At 49.6% G+C, this 17,512-nt stretch overlaps 1 protein-coding gene and 2 non-coding genes across 3 annotated transcripts; 1 reads left to right on the top strand and 2 right to left on the bottom strand.

Moving 5' to 3' along the window:
* Nucleotides 1-61: 61 nt before the first annotated feature.
* Nucleotides 62-134, bottom strand: TRNAV-AAC (transfer RNA valine (anticodon AAC)). The gene has a single exon. It is a non-coding gene; the product is annotated as a tRNA-Val (tRNA).
* A 248-nt stretch (nucleotides 135-382) lies between these two features.
* TRNAN-GUU (transfer RNA asparagine (anticodon GUU)) lies at nucleotides 383-456 on the bottom strand. Its single transcript has one exon. It is a non-coding gene; the product is annotated as a tRNA-Asn (tRNA).
* Nucleotides 457-3,860: 3,404 nt separating this feature from the next.
* ALOX5AP (arachidonate 5-lipoxygenase activating protein) lies at nucleotides 3,861-16,029 on the top strand. The gene is made up of 6 exons (XM_009478917.2): nucleotides 3,861-3,871; nucleotides 7,545-7,666; nucleotides 12,273-12,372; nucleotides 13,580-13,650; nucleotides 14,467-14,548; nucleotides 15,183-16,029. Exons 2-6 carry the CDS (start codon nucleotides 7,597-7,599, stop codon nucleotides 15,343-15,345), a joined length of 486 nt encoding a protein of 161 aa, XP_009477192.1. The 5' UTR covers nucleotides 3,861-3,871; nucleotides 7,545-7,596; the 3' UTR covers nucleotides 15,346-16,029.
* The last annotated feature ends 1,483 nt before the right edge of the window (nucleotides 16,030-17,512 follow it).

The raw sequence follows: 17,512 nt of genomic DNA, 5'->3' as shown, positions 1-17,512 counted from the left end.
TTGGGGAAAAACTAACGTCCGCCGTGATTGCGAAAAGAAAGAAAAAAAAAAAAACACATAGTGTTTCCGCCCGGTTTCGAACCGGGGACCTTTCGCGTGTTAGGCGAACGTGATAACCACTACACTACGGAAACTCCCGCTGGTGCGCTCTGTTCCTGCCGCCCCTCTTGAGCGGGCCCACGCGGCACGGCGGCGCAGGGCTGCACGGTACCCCCCACGGCACCCCACGATCGTCAGCGGCCACGGGGGAAGCACCTCCCGGAGAAGGGGGAGGCCCTGGGGCTGGCGGCGGCATAAAGGCGGCGCAGGCCGGCTCCAGCCGCCGCCAAACCGGCCCCGCAGGGGTAGGAAAAAGACGCCGGCGCCAGGAAAAGTTGCGCTCCGTCCCTGGGTGGGCTCGAACCACCAACCTTTCGGTTAACAGCCGAACGCGCTAACCGATTGCGCCACAGAGACGCGCTGGGATGCAGCCTCGCCGAGCCACCCCTGATGGCCGCGGCGGCCCGCGGCAGCCCGGGGGGGCCGGGGGGTGGCGCGTCCCCGCGGGGAGCGGGGGGCTCTGCCCACGCACCCCCGCACCTGCCGGGAAGAGTTCCCCGGGAGCATTTGGCTTTGCATTCCTGCCGCTCCTCCTGCAGCGCTGTGGGTTGGTGCTGGTGGGCTGGCTTTTGTAATCACCAGCTCTGGTGCCGGTTCGCTTTTTTAACCTGAAGAATATCCCTTCCCTTTTTTCCCCCCTGTTGTTTCTGTGGCCTTTCCCATAAGAGCAAGGGAGAGGGAAACAGCAGACAAGCACAAAAAAATAGGGTTTAAAGTTATGTCTATTGGCAGGGCAAACTGTGGGTGGGAGCCTGACAACTTCTTTCAGAGACAGACCAGCCGGCAAGCGAAAGCTCTCTGCGAATATGCCAAGGTCGAAGAAGACAAAAATGAGCATCGGCCTATTACTTGATACACGGCCAAAGTATCCGGCGTCTTTTCTTCCTGTAATTTCAATACTAAAAGGACTAGTTGTGACCAGACACTTGGGGAACAGAAGACAAAATTCATCCCGCACCATTTAAAGACCTGTGATAATTATTTGCAAGACTTCATAGAAAGTGGAAACGCTGACAGAAATGAGTCAGGGCACAAGAAACATCTCAAAGGGGAGTGGAGAGGAAACTGCTGCCCAGGCAGCCTCGCTTCAGCTCTAAAAAAAAAAAAAAATCTATAAAATGAATTATTAAACAATCAATTTGCAGCCGTCTAACAGGTGATAATGACAGCTAACATGAGTTGTGAAAACCAAATCATGCTAAAATAGTGTAATTTGCCTTCAGGAATCCCAGGTCCCAGAGATTGAGGTGAAAAGCTGGAGCAAGGAAGATGTACCCTTGGTGGATGGAATACTTAAGTAACCTGCACACATATAAGTCTTTGGGCCCTGATAGGATGTGCCCACAAGTGCTGAAAGAGCTGGCAGATGTCACTGCAAGGCCACTCTCGATCATCTTTGATCATGGCAACTGGGAGAAGTGCCCAAGGACTGGAGGAAAGCACATGTCATCCCCATCTTCAAGAAGGGCAAGAAGGAGGACCTAGGGAACTACAAGCCGGTCAGCATAACTTCAATCCCTGGAAAGGTGGTGGAGCAGCTAAGGCTGGAGACCATCTCCAGGCACATCAAGGACAAAGAAATCATCAGGAGTAATCAGCATGGCTTCACCAAGGGGAAGTCACACTTGAACAACTCAATAAACTTCCATGATGAAGTGATTGGCCTGGTAGATGAGGGGAGAGCAGTGGATATTGTCTTCGTGGACTTCAGTGAGGCCTTTGACACTGTCTCCCATAAGATCCTCACAGGGAAGCTGTTCATTTACGGGCTGGATGAGCAGACAGGTGGATTGAAAAATGGCTGAATGGCCAGGACCAGAGGGTGGGGATCAGGGGCACGAAGTCTAGTTTGAGGCCAGTAACTGATGATGTACCCCAGGGATCAATACTGGGTCCAGTCCTGTTCAACATCTTCATTAATGATCTGGATGATGGGGCAGAGTTTGCAGCAAGTTTGCAGGCAACACCAAACTCAGAGGACTAGATCATACACTAGAGGGTTGTGCTGCCATCCAGAGGGACCTCAACAGGCTGGAGAAATGGGCTGACAGGAACCTCCTGAAGTTTCACAAGGAGAAGTGCAAAGTCCTGCGCCTGGGGAGGAACAGCCCGATGCACTGATATATGCTGGGAGCTGCCTAGCTGGAAAGCAGCTTGGCTGAAAAAGACCTGGGGGCCCTGATGGACACCGTGTTGAACATGAGCCAGCAATGTGCCTTTGCAGCAAAGAAGGTGAATAGTATCCTGGGCTGCATTAGAAGTGTTGCCAGCAGGCAAGGGAGGTGATCCTTCCCCTCTACTCAGCACTGGTGAGGCCACACATGGAGTGCTGGTCCAGTTCTGGGGTCCCCAGCACAAGAGAGACATGGACGTACTGGAGAGAGTCCAATGAAGGGCCACAAAGATGATGAAGGGACTGGAGCATCTCTCCTATGAGGAAAGGCTGAGATACCTGGTACTTCTCAGCCTGGAGAAGGCTCAGGGGGATCTCAACAATGTGTATAAATACCTGGAGGGAGGCTGCAAAGAGGACGGGGCCAGGCTCTCTTCAGTGGTTCCCAGTGACAGGACCAGAGGCAATGGGCACAAACTGAAACACAGGAGGTTTGCCCTGAACATCAGGAAACACTTCTTCACTGTGAGGGTGACCGAGCACTGGCACCAGTTGCCCAGGGAGCTTGTGGAGTCTCCATCCTTGGAGATATTCAAAAGCCATCTTACCTGGACATAGTCCTGGGCAACCAGCTCTAGGTGGCCTTGCTTGAGAAGAGGGATTTGGACCAGATGACCTCCTGAGGTCCCTTCCACCCTCAACCCTCCTCTGATCCTGTGAATTTCCTCCTGTGACAGGGTGGCTGTCCAGAGGCCACCATGGTGACACCACATGGTATCACAATGGTTGCTGAGAAGCTGCTTCTTGGGACCAAGGGAGGGAGAGACAACAGAGAGAAAATGCCCATGAGGTTGGGCATTGAGCACCGCTCAAACCCTACTAATCTATAGTTTCCTGGGAAATCGGGGCGGGGGGGGGGCTTTTCCAAAAAGGCCTTAGAAGGGGCTGTCCTAGGCCCCGCTCAATTCTCCGTTCTCCCGATGGCAGAGAAAATACCAAATCTGCAGATGTGCCCAGGTTGGAGGCAGGTTTCCAGCATCCCGGTGGAGGGGCTTGGATTCAAACTGATCTCGCTACATTGCAGAAACACTCCAGGCTCAACCTGCTGGAATTTAATAAAGAGAAGCCCAAACAACCGCTCTGGGGAAGGTGAGCCCCTGTGCACAAACTTGGTTACACAGGGCTCGCCGGAGAGCTGCTGCAGAAATGGACCCGAGGGTGAAGCGCAGCCGCAGGGACATCAGTGGCGCGGTGCTCGTACAAAAAGGCAAATGTTATTTGGGAGAGCGGTGGGTGAGACACGGGGGGTGAGGAGGAGGCTGCGCCACAGGCTCAGAGGGTCTATGGGCTCTGTCTTCAAGCGCTGTGTTTTGAGCTGAATCCGGACAAATGGAGTACAGAGACAGTAATGAAAAGGATGAATTCTGGGGAATGTGGAGAGGGAGGGGTTTTCCAGGCGGCGCTCTGACTGCTCCCACGGTGTCACTCTCTTGGCCACGCAAAATGAAGACAGCATTTAAAAAACTGCAGCGTTGCCCTTTTCTTCACGTTGCACTTCATGTTTCCAGCTCTGTTCGTGCTCTCCTTTGGGGTTTTGTCAGGCTTCGGAAAGGACGTGATGCTGAACAGATTGATGTGACGGCAGGTAGTCACGCACACGTATGTATGTGTACTACATATTTGGTGATTCTGTGGTGCTTTAAGTTTTCAAAGCACTTTGCTAATATTAACCAACCAGTCCAAGGGGCTTGTGTCCCATTGCATTTATGATAAAGCCTGACAGCTGTGTGTCACCTGGCATTTGTATATAGGAACTTCACAGGAGCAGCTTTTATTTTATTAAGACACACACTTTCATCGGAGTCCTAGCAGCCAAGCACTGAGCAGAGTGCATGAGAAGGGAGAAGAAATGAGCATCCTGGAAGATATTTATAGATCTGTGTTCCCAGTCTTTTCCTCTTCAGTATGAAAGCAATTCTACGAACGGATTATTTTGACTGGCTGTTCAAGATTTCTACAGGAGGAGATTAATGTGCGGGAAGCCTTGCAGCACAACTGGAAAAGCTCGCTGGCTTTGCACATTTTCATGAGCTTCATGGCTCACTATGTCAAGGTTATCTTCCTCAGACGGAAAGATGTGGATTTCCAATAGCAATGCAGCAAGCAGAAGGGCTGGGGTCTGACAGCAGCTGCTGAAGCGCAGAATTATCTGTGCCTGGAGAGCACGACTGCAACTAGGGGTTACAGCAGATGCAGGCACCTTTCCACCTTTTCTTTTTTTTTTTCCTGCTTGAGAAAATCCCCTATTTCAAGTGGCCAGGTGGCATATGATGGAGGTGTTTTGCACCAATCTTTCTCCCAGGTGCACAGTGTTTTCAGGTGGTGCCAACTTTGCCAGACCCAGACAGTGATGCTGTGTGTATCCCACAAAAGTGCAGGCAAGAGCCACCCAGATGTTTAGGTCTCAGGGAGAGAGAACAGTTTAATGTATAGGTATGGCAGAAGCTGTCTGCAGAGTCATTTTGGCTCCACCTTAGCTCTCTGTTGCCAAGGCCATTTGCCAAAATGCAAAAAAAATGCCAGAACCTCCTTCCATCCTGCAGCTGTTCCAGCACCAAGGGGTACGAAAAGATAATACTCCCTCCCCAAGGGGTTTCTGCTCTGTCTGACCATATTTACAACAGTGTTGCTCTGCCTTGGTAAAGGGACGGGTCGTCTTCTTCGGTGTCTCTCATGCCCTCTTGATTTCCTCTTCTTTTCCTTAAGCAGAGCCCTCAGAGTGATGTTGCACCGAAACCCTCTCCCAAAACCTGCAGTTCTTATTTTAAGACAGCTATACCAAACAGATTCTTGCTGGCAAAGCTTTTTTTCTCCCTGCACACACAGAAATCAGCTTAGCAAGCCCCAGAGTTGATGTCATGGGGTTTGGGGTTTTTTTCAGGGAGGAGGGTGAAGCCCTGTTTTCCTCCATGCATACACGAGGCGTGACTTTGTAGCAAGCCTCAGCAAGAGGGAGTATTGGGCTGGGTTTCCAGTGAAGCGCCGGTGCTGCCGGTGGGTCCTGTGGCGCCGAGCGGTGCCAGGGGACAGGTGGGAATCAGAAGGGGCAGAGCAGAGGAGCAAAGCAGGGATGAGGACGCAGTGAGAGGCGCTGAGTGGCAGGAAAGCAAAGAGGTGGAAAACAAAGAACAGGATGAGGAGAAAGCAAAGGCATCAACAGCCCAGCCCTCGCAACCTGGCCTGAACATGGGGGTATTTTTTTTTTTTTTGGTATTATGGCAACTTCAGATCTTAGCAGCCTGATTCCTACCCCCTTTAATATGACACTCCTGCCATACTGAAGCCACCTTTGGGAAGTCTTTGAAAGCAGGGAAGCATGTGCATTTTCGTGGCAAGTTGGAGGAGATCTCAGAGCAGGCTCATCTGCTTTTACTGCCCCTTGTATAAGGAAGCCTCAAGCTGCGTGGTAGGTTTACAACGGTGTAAAACAGGCAGGAGAAAGAGAAGGAACGGTGCCTGCTGTGGGAGGACAGCTGACGTTCGTCCTGCTGCAGATGCCCCGAGGACCTGTCCTGTCTCCTTTGCCCTCTCCCATCAGCAGTTCCCTCCTGCCTGCCCGTGTCCATACACAGGTCCTTTCTTCATGGTCACAGCACTGGTCTCCGCTTGGACAATATTCTCTTTTGACTTAATTCCATAACCACTTTTAGTGATGGGTTTTCCTCTTCAGGAGATTCGTAGAAGCTTATCATTAAATACCATCCTTAAATACCAGCTATGATCCTGTGCCCAGTAGACCACAAAACATAAACTTGGATGCTCAAGTAAGAAAAGGACATTTTTGTGGAGAAAAAGAGAACTTCAGTCCTAATAAAAACATTTGGCCTAATAAAAGGCCAAATCTCAACCTAGACGCTATTTATGGCTTTGCTGCTCACATAGTTGTGTCTGCGTGGACTACAGGGGAAGTACCGTAGAAAGAGGGCCGCCTTCTATTAAGTTAACAAAAGGTCACAATTCACAATGTTAATCACCTACCTTTAAGCCAGCAAGTTTCTATATATTTGTTTGTACCCAAAGTGCCTGAGAGTTTTACATATTTAATAGCACAGATGGTAATAGTTTGCATGATAGTCTGGATAAAACCACCATTGTAGGTAAATGTGTCCCCATTGAACAAGATGGATTCCACAGCTTGGCACCTGCTGGGAAGTCCTACCAGGCTGTGTCCCATCAAGAGAGAGGTAACCAGTTATCTGGCCATGGTTTGGATGCTGGGTGGCACTCAGACTTCTGGATAGCCCGTGGTGGAGTACAGACAGACAGATGGGACAAAAGTTGTCCAGGGCTCAGTCCAGTGAAAATGTTACTTTTATTAGTGTTAAATCCCTGCTAAAGGTAAGGATTTTTCATAAGGCTTTTCCCCATCAGAATATGGGCAAACAGGAGCAGAGTGGTTACGGTTGGCGAGTGATGTGCACTTTGGATGAGGATGCTTCCCAGCGATCTGACAGAAGCTGTGGGACCTTCTGCAGCCATCCAACACCGCAGCCTGTGCTTCCCTGCCATCTCTGCCACAGAGTTGAAGCCAAGGCGTGAACATGCTGCAGCAATTATGTTTGGCCGTATTGGGCTCAGACTGCTAAAATTGGGATACAATTGCAAAGTCTGAGCCTGTAAAATGTTGAATGCTGGCAGCTGTCACTGTCTTGCAGGGAGTTATTTGTAGGGGGAAGGATGCAGGATCCATCCCTGGTAATGAAAGACATTTTTGTGCCCACCCGCAATGCTCACTGTGTTTGTGTACTGCTCATTCAAATATGCCAGATGGATCAGGAGCTTTTGCTTGTGACCTGGAGTCTCCTCGCTGGTGAGGCTGATGGTGATGTGACCAGGAAGGGCACATGTCTGAGAGCAGCAGCGTTATTGAGACACACCAACATTATTTCTCCTCCCAGCTACTTGTGGGGTGGTTGGGCACTTGCAGGCAATGACATGATAGCCTGTCTGGTCTCTTCCAGCCTTTCTGCTGTTCCACACAGCTAGCCAAATGCTCAGATGTACTTTAGATATCAAGGCTGCTATTTTGCTTCTGTGCAGGAAGGGCCATATATATCTTTCCACATTGTATATCTTCTTAGATAACAGACATCTAATCTCTTGTTTCTGTGAACTTCATCTGTATATGATAAGTGAGTGAGTGAGTCTGTGGCTGTGTTGCTCTGACAGGCACCGGACCGCAGGGTGCTGCCACTCTCCTGTGAAACCATAGGAAGTGTGTTTCACTATTCAAGAGAAGAAAGACCTTCACTTCCTCCTTCTGTGCTTGCAGGGCTGAGCTGCCACTGAGGCTGCACCATCCATCCTGACAGCTCATTCGCAAAATGGACCAGGAAACCGTCGGAAGCATTGTCCTGCTCACCATCGTCACCTTGATAAGTGTTGTCCAGAACGGTAAGACAAAAATAAGCATTTATTTAAGAGCTGAAAAAAGTTCAGGATGATGTATGCTGATCTGATCTTTGGATAGATAATTTCTGGTTATAAGTGCGTGTGTGCTTAGGCGTGACTTTGGTTATAGAAATTATCTTCTAAGCATATAATTTTGCATACCATTGTTGCAGTATCTTGGCAGACACATGGTCCTACTCTGTGATATTCTAGAGTGAGTTTGTTATACATATGTCAGCTAATGAAAGGACTAATATGTTGGGGTACCCTGTGACAATATGCATTTTGATTTGATAACTGAGGCCTCCTTTCCTGGCTAAAGCCCCTAATGTGGGCAGCCAGGGCTGCTCTCCAGCTGGACCCCTGCTGCCATGGGCAGGGGCAGGGCCCGGGGGGGCTGCGATGGGCCAGACCTTTGCACAGAGCTCAGCAAAGGGGGCAAAACTGCACCAAGTCATCAGAGTAGTATGTTTGGGTTATCTGTGGGCAGGCAGCTCTCCTGCTTTCCTGCATCTCCAGGTCCTACAGTCCAGCTAATGTCAATTAACTGTGGTCCCAAGAACACTGCGCATTTCCTGCAATGGAGAAGTTTCCTTTTTTAGCTCTTATTCAGACCTCTGTAGTCCCCACTATTCTTCAGAATTCTTTAAATAAAACAACAAGTTTCTCTCTTGTGCAAATCTGGTTTTAACTCGATCATCATCTCTTACAAATACTCAATCATTTTAGTGGGAAATTCTGCCCAGAATACAGAGAAGGGAGTGAGTTTTGCCACAGCTGCACTGAGATCACCCAGGTTCAAGGAGAGTCAGCAATGGGATGGGGGGCTGATGCAAATGGCAGAAATCTTCTGTGAAGGCTTCTTGGTACAAATGAGAGGTTCCCACTGAGCGCAAACCCCACACTCGGTCTTGGGAAATGGGCTATTGGGCTCCTGCAGAGAGGGGAAGTGGTGGGAGCCTCAGCAGAAGTCTGTCTGCCAGAGAGAGAAAAAAAGACATGCAGACTGGTTAGTTTTGACATAGGCATTAAATGCTGCTTCATTTAACCCAATGCTGTTTTCCGGCAAATGCACGGTGTGTGATGTCACCAGAATATGGCACATTGAGATCAGAGCATATACCACAATTAAAAAGATCTGTCAAATACACATTTCTTGCTATTTAACCAGATGACTTCATGTACAGTTTTCTTCTCTCACTCGGAAACGTGGGCATTTGCCTTACAGCCTGACACACACTTTCACCTCATGGAAATCTCTCTCTCAGATAATTGACCCAACTGCTGCAAACGGGCAGCATGGCGCTTGGCAGAGGACTTAGCATGCCGAACACAAGTGGCACACAGCCCTAAACCATGATTTCAGACCTTGTGTCATCTGATTTCCTCCTCCCAAGCTTTCTGTCTAGAAAGACCCAACTGATTTGCAGTCCTGCAATGAATGCAATACTTAAGGCAGTAGAAATGCTTGTCAAGGGATATCAGTTGTACTGAATTCTTGCTATGGGTCTGGTTCAGCAAAGCACTTGGGCATCTGCTTGACTGTCTTTAAGTACGTGAAGTCACTTCCATGTCACTTCAGGCTTATATGCTTTTCTGCATCTGGTGCAGGATTAGAAAACAGTTTGGGTGAATGCTGTTATTCCCGAAGCTGGAGGTGGGCTATGGTGCTGCCCCAATCTGACATCCATTTTCTCTCACCTTGTTCGTGTTGGGAATCTACGTGTCGGAATATCCTACAGAATGAATTGTGTGGCTTCCTGCTGCTGAGTCACACATCTAACTTTAGGTTTTGTTCTTGCATCAGAGAGATGTTGCAATTCAGCAGCTTTCAGGGCAGATCAGTGGTCATCGCTGAGCAGATTGGGATGGAGGAAGCAAAGTGAAGTCAACGGAAAGAAGGGGCAATCTGCATGTTTGCCAGCACTCACTAGGTTGGAGCTTCAGTGCACAGTTTCTGTTGGCATGAACTTGTGAAACAACCAGGCTCAAAGTGAACTCTTGTACATTAACTTGACCAGAGGGAGACAGCAGTGGTTCAGGCTCAGGGCAGCCTGTACAGCACTGGAGCTTCAGGTCGTCATCTCCTGGTGCAGCTGAGCTGAATTAAACCCCTCAGCTCCAGCCCTGCTCTGCTCATTTATCTCATGCTGGCTTGTGAAACCATCCTCTTGCCTTGAGGTTCAGAGCAAAGAGCAGGAAATATAACCATGGTGTTGCAAGGTGTTTCACATTGTAGTCTCCCATTTCCCCAATGCCAGGTTAACAGGAGCCCAACATTGCTGAGATGTGAGCACAGACCTGCAGCGAGGTCCATCCCAGATGTGATCTGTCAACTCTGCTCTGGTCCTTTGCACAGCTTCAGCCTGGCTGAGCCTCAGGCAGCCAGGACCCACCTCTTGGGTTGCCTTCTGGGGAGATTTTGAGAGCCTTCAGTGTGTGTGAGGTTGACAGGCTAAAGAGCCACTTTCAGGGAGAAAAGCTCACTTGAAGCAGGAGGCTCTGCCTCTCCATATGATGGTGAGATGCTGGGTTCCCTTCTGATTCACTGCCCTCACCTTGGGGGTCCACATGGTCCTGAGGAAATACAGCTGCTGCAGTGGGTTGGAGGTGATCAACCCAAGCATTTTCTCTTGCAGAGGTAGACAACTCGTGTGAGGTGGTTGTCTAAGCTCTTTCTTGAGTCAATGGAGAAAGATCAGCACTTCAGTGGGGTTCCTCTCATGCCAGTAGCTCTCTGAGGGATGGATTGAATTCTGGAGGTGCCTTTCCTCTGTTTTTGTCTGTCACCCACTGTTTACAGAAGGAAAACATCCATCCCCCCAACACTTCTCAATGTCTCTGAAGTGAGGTAAGACAAAGCCTGCTCCTCATCCATGGTGCGGGTATACATGATAACCCTACCTCTGTCCTTTGCCCTAATGCCCGGTCCGTTGACCAAGAATCCATACACCATGTTGGAGACTGCAAGAGCTTCCAGGACAGATGTATGGACCTCCACAGCCAGGTCCTTCCCAGGAGACTCAGCAGCCCCATGCCTGCTCAGCCCTGATCCCAGAGACTGTGCACCAGGAGTGTCACCACTGGCACCTCCAAGTTCTTGTCCTCAGTGACCACAATCACATTGCACATGTCTGGTTCAGCCTGAGGGCTCTCAGCATCGTGAAGCCTCTCTGCAGTGGCACACTGGTATGTGGGAGGTGGCAGCACCTGTGGCAGCAGAGAGGGATATAGAGAGAGAGAGCTTACTCCTGGCTTTCTCTGAAGCTGTGGCATCTTCTAGTGATTTCACGTACATGCTAAAGGAAGGGAGGAGGCATGCTGCATATCCCAGTTAGCCCATGCAGTCTCAGACCTGCAGGAAGTGGTTTCCAATCACAGCAGCTTTGCACTGTACAAAAAATTGCCGTCCAACCTAGTCCTCTTCAACTAGGTCCTCTTAGACCCCATAGGAAAGTTAATAACCCCATGCCAAAGGGTGGAGTAGTGTGCAGGTGGAGATGCCAGGAGCTTTTGGTGGCTGTGCTGTCTGCTCTGGGTCCCCCAGGGCCAGCTCCTCCAGGAGCTGGCCAGTGCACCGCGCTGGTGGCAGTGGGAGGGTCTGCAGCCTGGCTCAGAGAGGAGACACTGGCTTGAGGCACTGCGGGATTTTCTGGAGAAAGGCTCTATGAACCCAGGGAATATTGGAAGGCAATACTGGAAGGCAAAAAACTCAGTAGCTTTTAGTGAAGGCAATGGAAGTTCAAAAGGCCTACTTACAGCATCAGTGAAGGGAAAAAAGAGGTAACACTTCAGATTCCAGGGGTGAAATCCTGCAGCTTATCAAGTTACACTTCTATTGTTATAATAATGTGTTTCCCAATGGGTTATCTTTTTTACATATCTTTGGCTAATATTCGAAACCATAGAGTCATTTGGGTACACTGAGATGGGACTCATGATAATACAAAGCTTGCAGCCTGTAGCCTGTCAGGGCTCTGTCTGGTGTATTTAGACACATGATTGATGGTCTCTGGTTTAGTGTCATCAGATAAAACATGTTTGTCAAGTTTACATTATCTTGAGTTGCTGGATTTTTGCAGCAGCTAACATGCTGATGCAATGCTGTCGCTTAAAAGGAGGACAGACACAAGATGAACACATAGAGATCAGCCATCAGGACCAGGTTTTCAATGAGCCTTCCCGGAAAATGAACCAGCCCTGCAGGAGAGCAAGAATTGGGTTTGGCAGCTCTGTCTAGAAAGCTTTTTTCCCACTCAGGGCACAAAGGACTGAGTCTGGGCTGTACTTCTGCAGCAGACAGAGGTGAGGGCTGCTGGAAGTGCAGTGTGGGGATGAAGCGGGGCTCAGAGGTGAAAGCCTGCTGCCAGTCACATACAGACATTTGGGGATGTCTGAGGTCACATCACACTGCGCCCTTGCACAGAAGGTTTGGTTATACCAGGGTGACAGAGCGAGCACCCTGGCCACATCCTGCACCTCTATGCACCCGCATCCTTTCCTGCCATCCAGCCTGGGTGCTCATGAGAACAGAGCTGAGCCCATAAAGCCCAGCTCCTGCAATATCTCCAAATTACATATTGGACTGAACACTGTGGTTTTTTAACAGCTTTTTTTGCTAGCAAAGTGGAGCATGAAAGCAAACAATGCAACAGCAAGGGGTTCCAGCGGCCAGGATCCTCCGCCTTCGACCGCGTCTACACTGCCAAGTGAGTAGGCAAGCCCTGAGGAGCTAGTGGGGGTAGAGCAGGGTTTGTCTCTCTCCTCCTTAGGGTTTAATCCAAACCCTTTTGGGATCCTGACTTTATTCTGCAGTCCCATTGCTGTGTGCATTGCAGCAGCGTTTAGACCCACGGTTCTCCAGTGTGCTTGCTGTACCCAGCTCCTTTCTGGACACCAGGTGCTGTATTTATACTGGACTTGCAGCCCTTATGTCTATTATGTCCCTTAATTTGGGAGCCTATTCACCCAGCAGTAGCTAATGCTGGAAGTGTGATATGAGCACACCCAGGGTCCCAGGGGCACTGCGGCTCAAAAGGAAAGAGCTAGCAGAGAGATGCTGACTTGCCAAGGAGCAGGTTGGTGGCAGAGCTTGTACAAACCCCTCGGTCCCCGGAAAGATCCCTTGGCACGTGGCTCTCCGTTTCTCTGCCACATCGGTATCTCTTGTCTTTGACATCCCTTCAGGGAGAGCAGAGGGAAAATGAATTCCAACCCAGAAGAGAAAGAACATAAAATATTTTTTATTACCCATGAAGTACTGGCTATGTGCTTGAAACTGGATGGGACATCCAAGTGCTGCCCTTCACAGGTGTGCAACCTCTGCCAAGGGCAGAGGGCTTCCCCCTCAGAAAGCGTTCCCAACTGAAAGAGGCAGCTGGAAATCATTCCTGTTCCCCTGCAAAGACACATGTTAACTCTGTGAGACATTCTTACTTGTGGTGTGATTCTCCTTTTGTTGGTTTCGTGCGGCTTTCAATGCCACTAACTTGATTAATATGACTTAAGTACAAGGATTTTCCTAACCAATAAAGCACACAGCACCTATTATACGTGTGCCATGATCAAACAGGTTAGAGGAGGAAAGAGGCTTTCACAGGTGCCAGGCGTGTGCGCAGGGTGGTTTGTTTTCCTCCTCAGGCAGGACAAAGGCATCCATTATCCAGGTGAGGACACAGGGAAGCAAACCTGCGGGCGAGGCAGCCACCGTGTTTGGGCATGGACGCGCCAGCCAGCCCCTGGCAGCTGCCTGCCGCAGGCAGATCGGGGGCCTCCCGCTGCTCTGGGGTAAAAGCCCACCCACAGCGGTGTTAGCGCAGCCCAAATTCGCACCCCACCATCCTTTGCCAGTGAAACATGTTGATTTTGTTTCTATTTCCCCGCGGTCTGATTTCTCTCTGATAAATTCCTTTCTAGCCAGAACTGCGGACACACGTACCCTACGTTCCTGGCCATGCTTTGGTGCGCTGGCCTTCTCTGCAGCCAAGGTAACACACAGGTTTTTTTCCCTCTTCAACCTTGCATCACTTTCAGCAAGGGATGGCAGGTGCTTCAGCGGTTACACTTCCAGGGACCAAATTCTTCTGCAGCAGTGGGACCAGTCTCACCTGGCTGTCCTGCAGCTGCCCATGCTGTTTAATTAGCAGCATACTCCTTGGCATGGTTGATGCCAGCAGACGTGTTCCCAAACACCATTCAGGACGGTCTGTGCCAGGGACATTTCCCATAGAGGCATTATGGATGAGATCCCTCTGTTTTGGGTGGAGGGTTTATTACTTGGATGCTGGATGCCACATTATTCACCCTCGGGACTGAAAATGAGCTCGTTTGATTAAATTGCCAGAACTGACAGCCCTTCCCAGCCCTGAGGGCAGCCCAGGAGTATTTACCTGCATTTCTAAATATGATCTCCTTCAATGCAATCTGAGTTGTCCTAAAGTTAAGATGAGTACTTTCCTGGGGTCCGTGGCAATTCTTTCTGCAAGAGAGGAGCTTCTTGACCAGGAGAGGGGCTTTTGCCTGCAAGTGGGGGGAAAGCTAGAATTAGGGGGAAAAGAGGAAAAGCATGGGTTTCTGCAGCTGTGGACAGGATTACACCCACAAGGTCTTCAGAAAAGCTGGTGTGAGAGCAAGGCAAGTGCTTTTTTTCCCATGCAAAGGCCTCTGTCCTGCTTCCAGTGCTCATCCTGTAGCCCAAGGCTGCAGGTTCCCATTTCCCGGTCCAGCCCAGGCAGCAGATGGGGACAATACGTACAGTGAGCCCCGGGATGGTGTTTGTAACGCTTGCTTTACCCTTTACCCAGCTCCTGCCGCCTTTGCCGGCCTGATGTACTTGTTTGTGAGGCAGAAGTACTTTGTGGGCTACCTCGGGGAAAGGACTCAGAGGTAAGGACTTGCAAAGCCTCTTCACAAAACGTGGGATGCAGTGGCAGCCCAGCCAGATGCTGCCACTTCCACAGGCACAGCCGCCAGCTCACGGTGCTGCCTGCGATGGCTGCTTGCACAGGGCAGCGCAGGAAAGCCCTCCTCTTCTGTGTGCACAGGAGGAGCTGTGGGAGAGGCAGGGGGTGCAGCGGCACTGGGGTCAGGGGAGCTGCAGGAACAGAGCAGCTGCTTCAGCAGCTCCTGCTCACAGCCTCTGCAAACCTACACATTCGCGTATTTGTGCCACTATTTGCACAAGATTATCCTTTTATATTAATAAAGTTCATTACACACATGTGGAACGAGATTGTCCCACAGCCTGTGATGGCTGAGAACACATACAAGTCCCTCTGAATAGCCACTTTTGTGAGCAGCAGTCTATGCTGAGCACAGGAGGACAAATCCAGACCCAAATGGATCCTGAAAATGGCATTTAAGAGCTCACAGCTGCAAGACAGAGCAGAAATTTGCCCCCTCTGTCTCAGCCCCTGAGGTCTTTCAGCTGGTCTCAATGGCAGAGTCCAAAGTCTGAGGACTTCTCACATGAGGTGACACATGTTAACAAATTGCTTCTCCCCACTTTCTGTCTCCTCAGCACTCCCGGTTACTTGTTTGGAAAGCGCATCATTTTGTTCCTGTTCCTCATGTCCGTGGCTGGAATACTCAACTACTATCTCATCTACTTTTTTGGAAGTGACTTTGAAATGCACATAAAAACGATAACCGGTGCGATCTCTCCGTTGCTGCTCATCCCCTAGCTCCCTGCAGCACTTCGGGGGTCAGCATGCTTAATATATCGATACCCAGAAGCAGCCATAATTCAACTGTTTAAGAAATGAACCTGTAACCCTTTTAGATTGCTGTAAATCTCATGCTTGATGGGCTTTGTAGTTTGATTTAACCTTGCTTTTTGCTTTAGGAAAAAGATTTATTGTGAGCACTCAGCATGCCCAAGGAATGGTAATAACTTCCAGTTAATTCTTTAGAGTTTTTTCCCTAAACTGCAGCTTGCAAGATGACTGCGTGACTGGAAGGGACATTGTATGCTTGCTTCATAACTGCGTTGTACTTAGCTCTGATCCCAAAACCCAGGAGCCTCTCAGTGTCGTTCCTGACCGATGGCTCCTGCAGTTATCCTCACGCATGGGCACAGCCTTTCACCAGCATCCCGCACACCCCTGCCCATGCAAAGGCATGGACCAGCCCCCTTACCTACCCTTTCACTCCCACTTGTTGATGACCAGGATCCCACTGCTTCAGGAGGATGGCAAATCGGCCCCTGTCTGCTCTTTCTTGATAAATATTCAAGTGCATAAGGCTCCTGACACTGATCTGATGTATATATCAGCCCATTTGTTCTCCCAGAGCTGTGGAAAGGGGTCTTGTGTAAATGAGGAGCTGCTGTATTGACATGGGGGTTGGTTTGGTTTTGCTTGGCTTTGTTTAATAAAGCAGTCTAAAAGGATGAAATCTGTTGAATCTCCTTCACCTGCTGCATGATCCTGATGCTCCACGGCTCGATACAGGAGTCAAGGGGAGCAGCAGTGGGCTCTTTGTGCGAGCTGCTAATCACCCCCGGCACAGCCTCACAAGGACGCACGTTTAACAACTCCCTCTCTATTAGCAAGTTCAATTTTCTGCCTCAGTCACTAACAATGTGCCCCTACGAGTCCATACTGAGGAACGGTTTGATTAGAGAAGCGGACCGAGGTAGGCAAACAGGCTGGCACAATCTTTTTTAAACATTGCTTCCCTACGAGTGCTTAAGCTCTTAAGCTTGTCTGATTATCACATGCAGGATGGATAAAGCTGTGTTTTATGACTCCTTTGGGAGGGACAGAGACTCCTTGCTACATGAGGAGAAGGTTTACAGAGCTGTTTGCAAAAGGAGGTGCAGAAAGGCGCCTTCCTTTGTACTACCGCAAAGCTCATGGGTTTTGCTCCTCCCCAATGCATGGCAGAGGCACTTGGGCACGGCTGCTCTCCTGAACACCTACCTCCTCCATCTCTACATCTGACCATTCCCAGTGCCAAAATAACACACACTTTTTTTTTCTCTTATCTTCTACAGGAATTTTAGATGTGAAAGATTACTAATAAACATATTTATTGCATGATGATTAGCTAATAAATGTTCTCACTGGTTAGAATAGGTAGTTAAAAAAAAAAAATTGTCTAACCTCCTAACCTATAGCTGCTGAGACATCGTATTCGCAAGCACAGCGTTTATGTTCCTTCCCTCTGCTCCCTTTTTCAAACCACTCTGACACACTCCAAACCCTGCTTCACACCGTGCTTCTCTGCCACCCTCTCTCTCCATAGCTCATCAGCAGCCGTCTATCCTTGGTGGTGACCCACCACCCCTCTGCCCCGTGGGGTCAGCCCACCAAGGGATGGCAGCACCTCAGGAGGACAGGGGTAACCCCTGTAACAGAGCTCTTCCATTTTGCTGGTATCAGCAAAGGCTCATGCTGCCACCACCGTTACCCAGTTCAGAGGAGGAGATGCTCCACCAGCACCACAGTCCCTGCTCTCAAACCAGTCTGGTCTCCCTGAGGTCTGAGACTTGTTTATGGAGACCATCGCTTGTGGGAAGTGGCTCTCCCAAACCTATGTGTCCACCTGACAGGTCTCGCCAGCTGCGTGATCTCCCCTGGTACCTTTTTGTCCTCTATAGCAAGAAGCATCTCACTTGACCTCCTTCTGATGTCTCCTGCTAGCATGAGAAGAGGTGTTCCACCAGCCAGCTATAAAGAGCAAAAGATTCAAATGTCATTTTGGGTCAGATAATCCATCCCAGCATGCTCAGGCCTCTCTGTTGACTTGATGGTTGGTTTCTACACAGCTGTTTTTAGGTGAGATCAGGTCATCTTCCAAGAGAACTAAGGCCCATCTTTTGCTGTAATAATTTATTTTGCAAGAATA

The sequence above is a fragment of the Pelecanus crispus genome, chromosome 1, assembly GCF_030463565.1.
Source record: "Pelecanus crispus isolate bPelCri1 chromosome 1, bPelCri1.pri, whole genome shotgun sequence".
NCBI lineage: Eukaryota > Metazoa > Chordata > Aves > Pelecaniformes > Pelecanidae > Pelecanus > Pelecanus crispus.
This window is presented reverse-complemented; position numbering and strand designations above follow the sequence as displayed.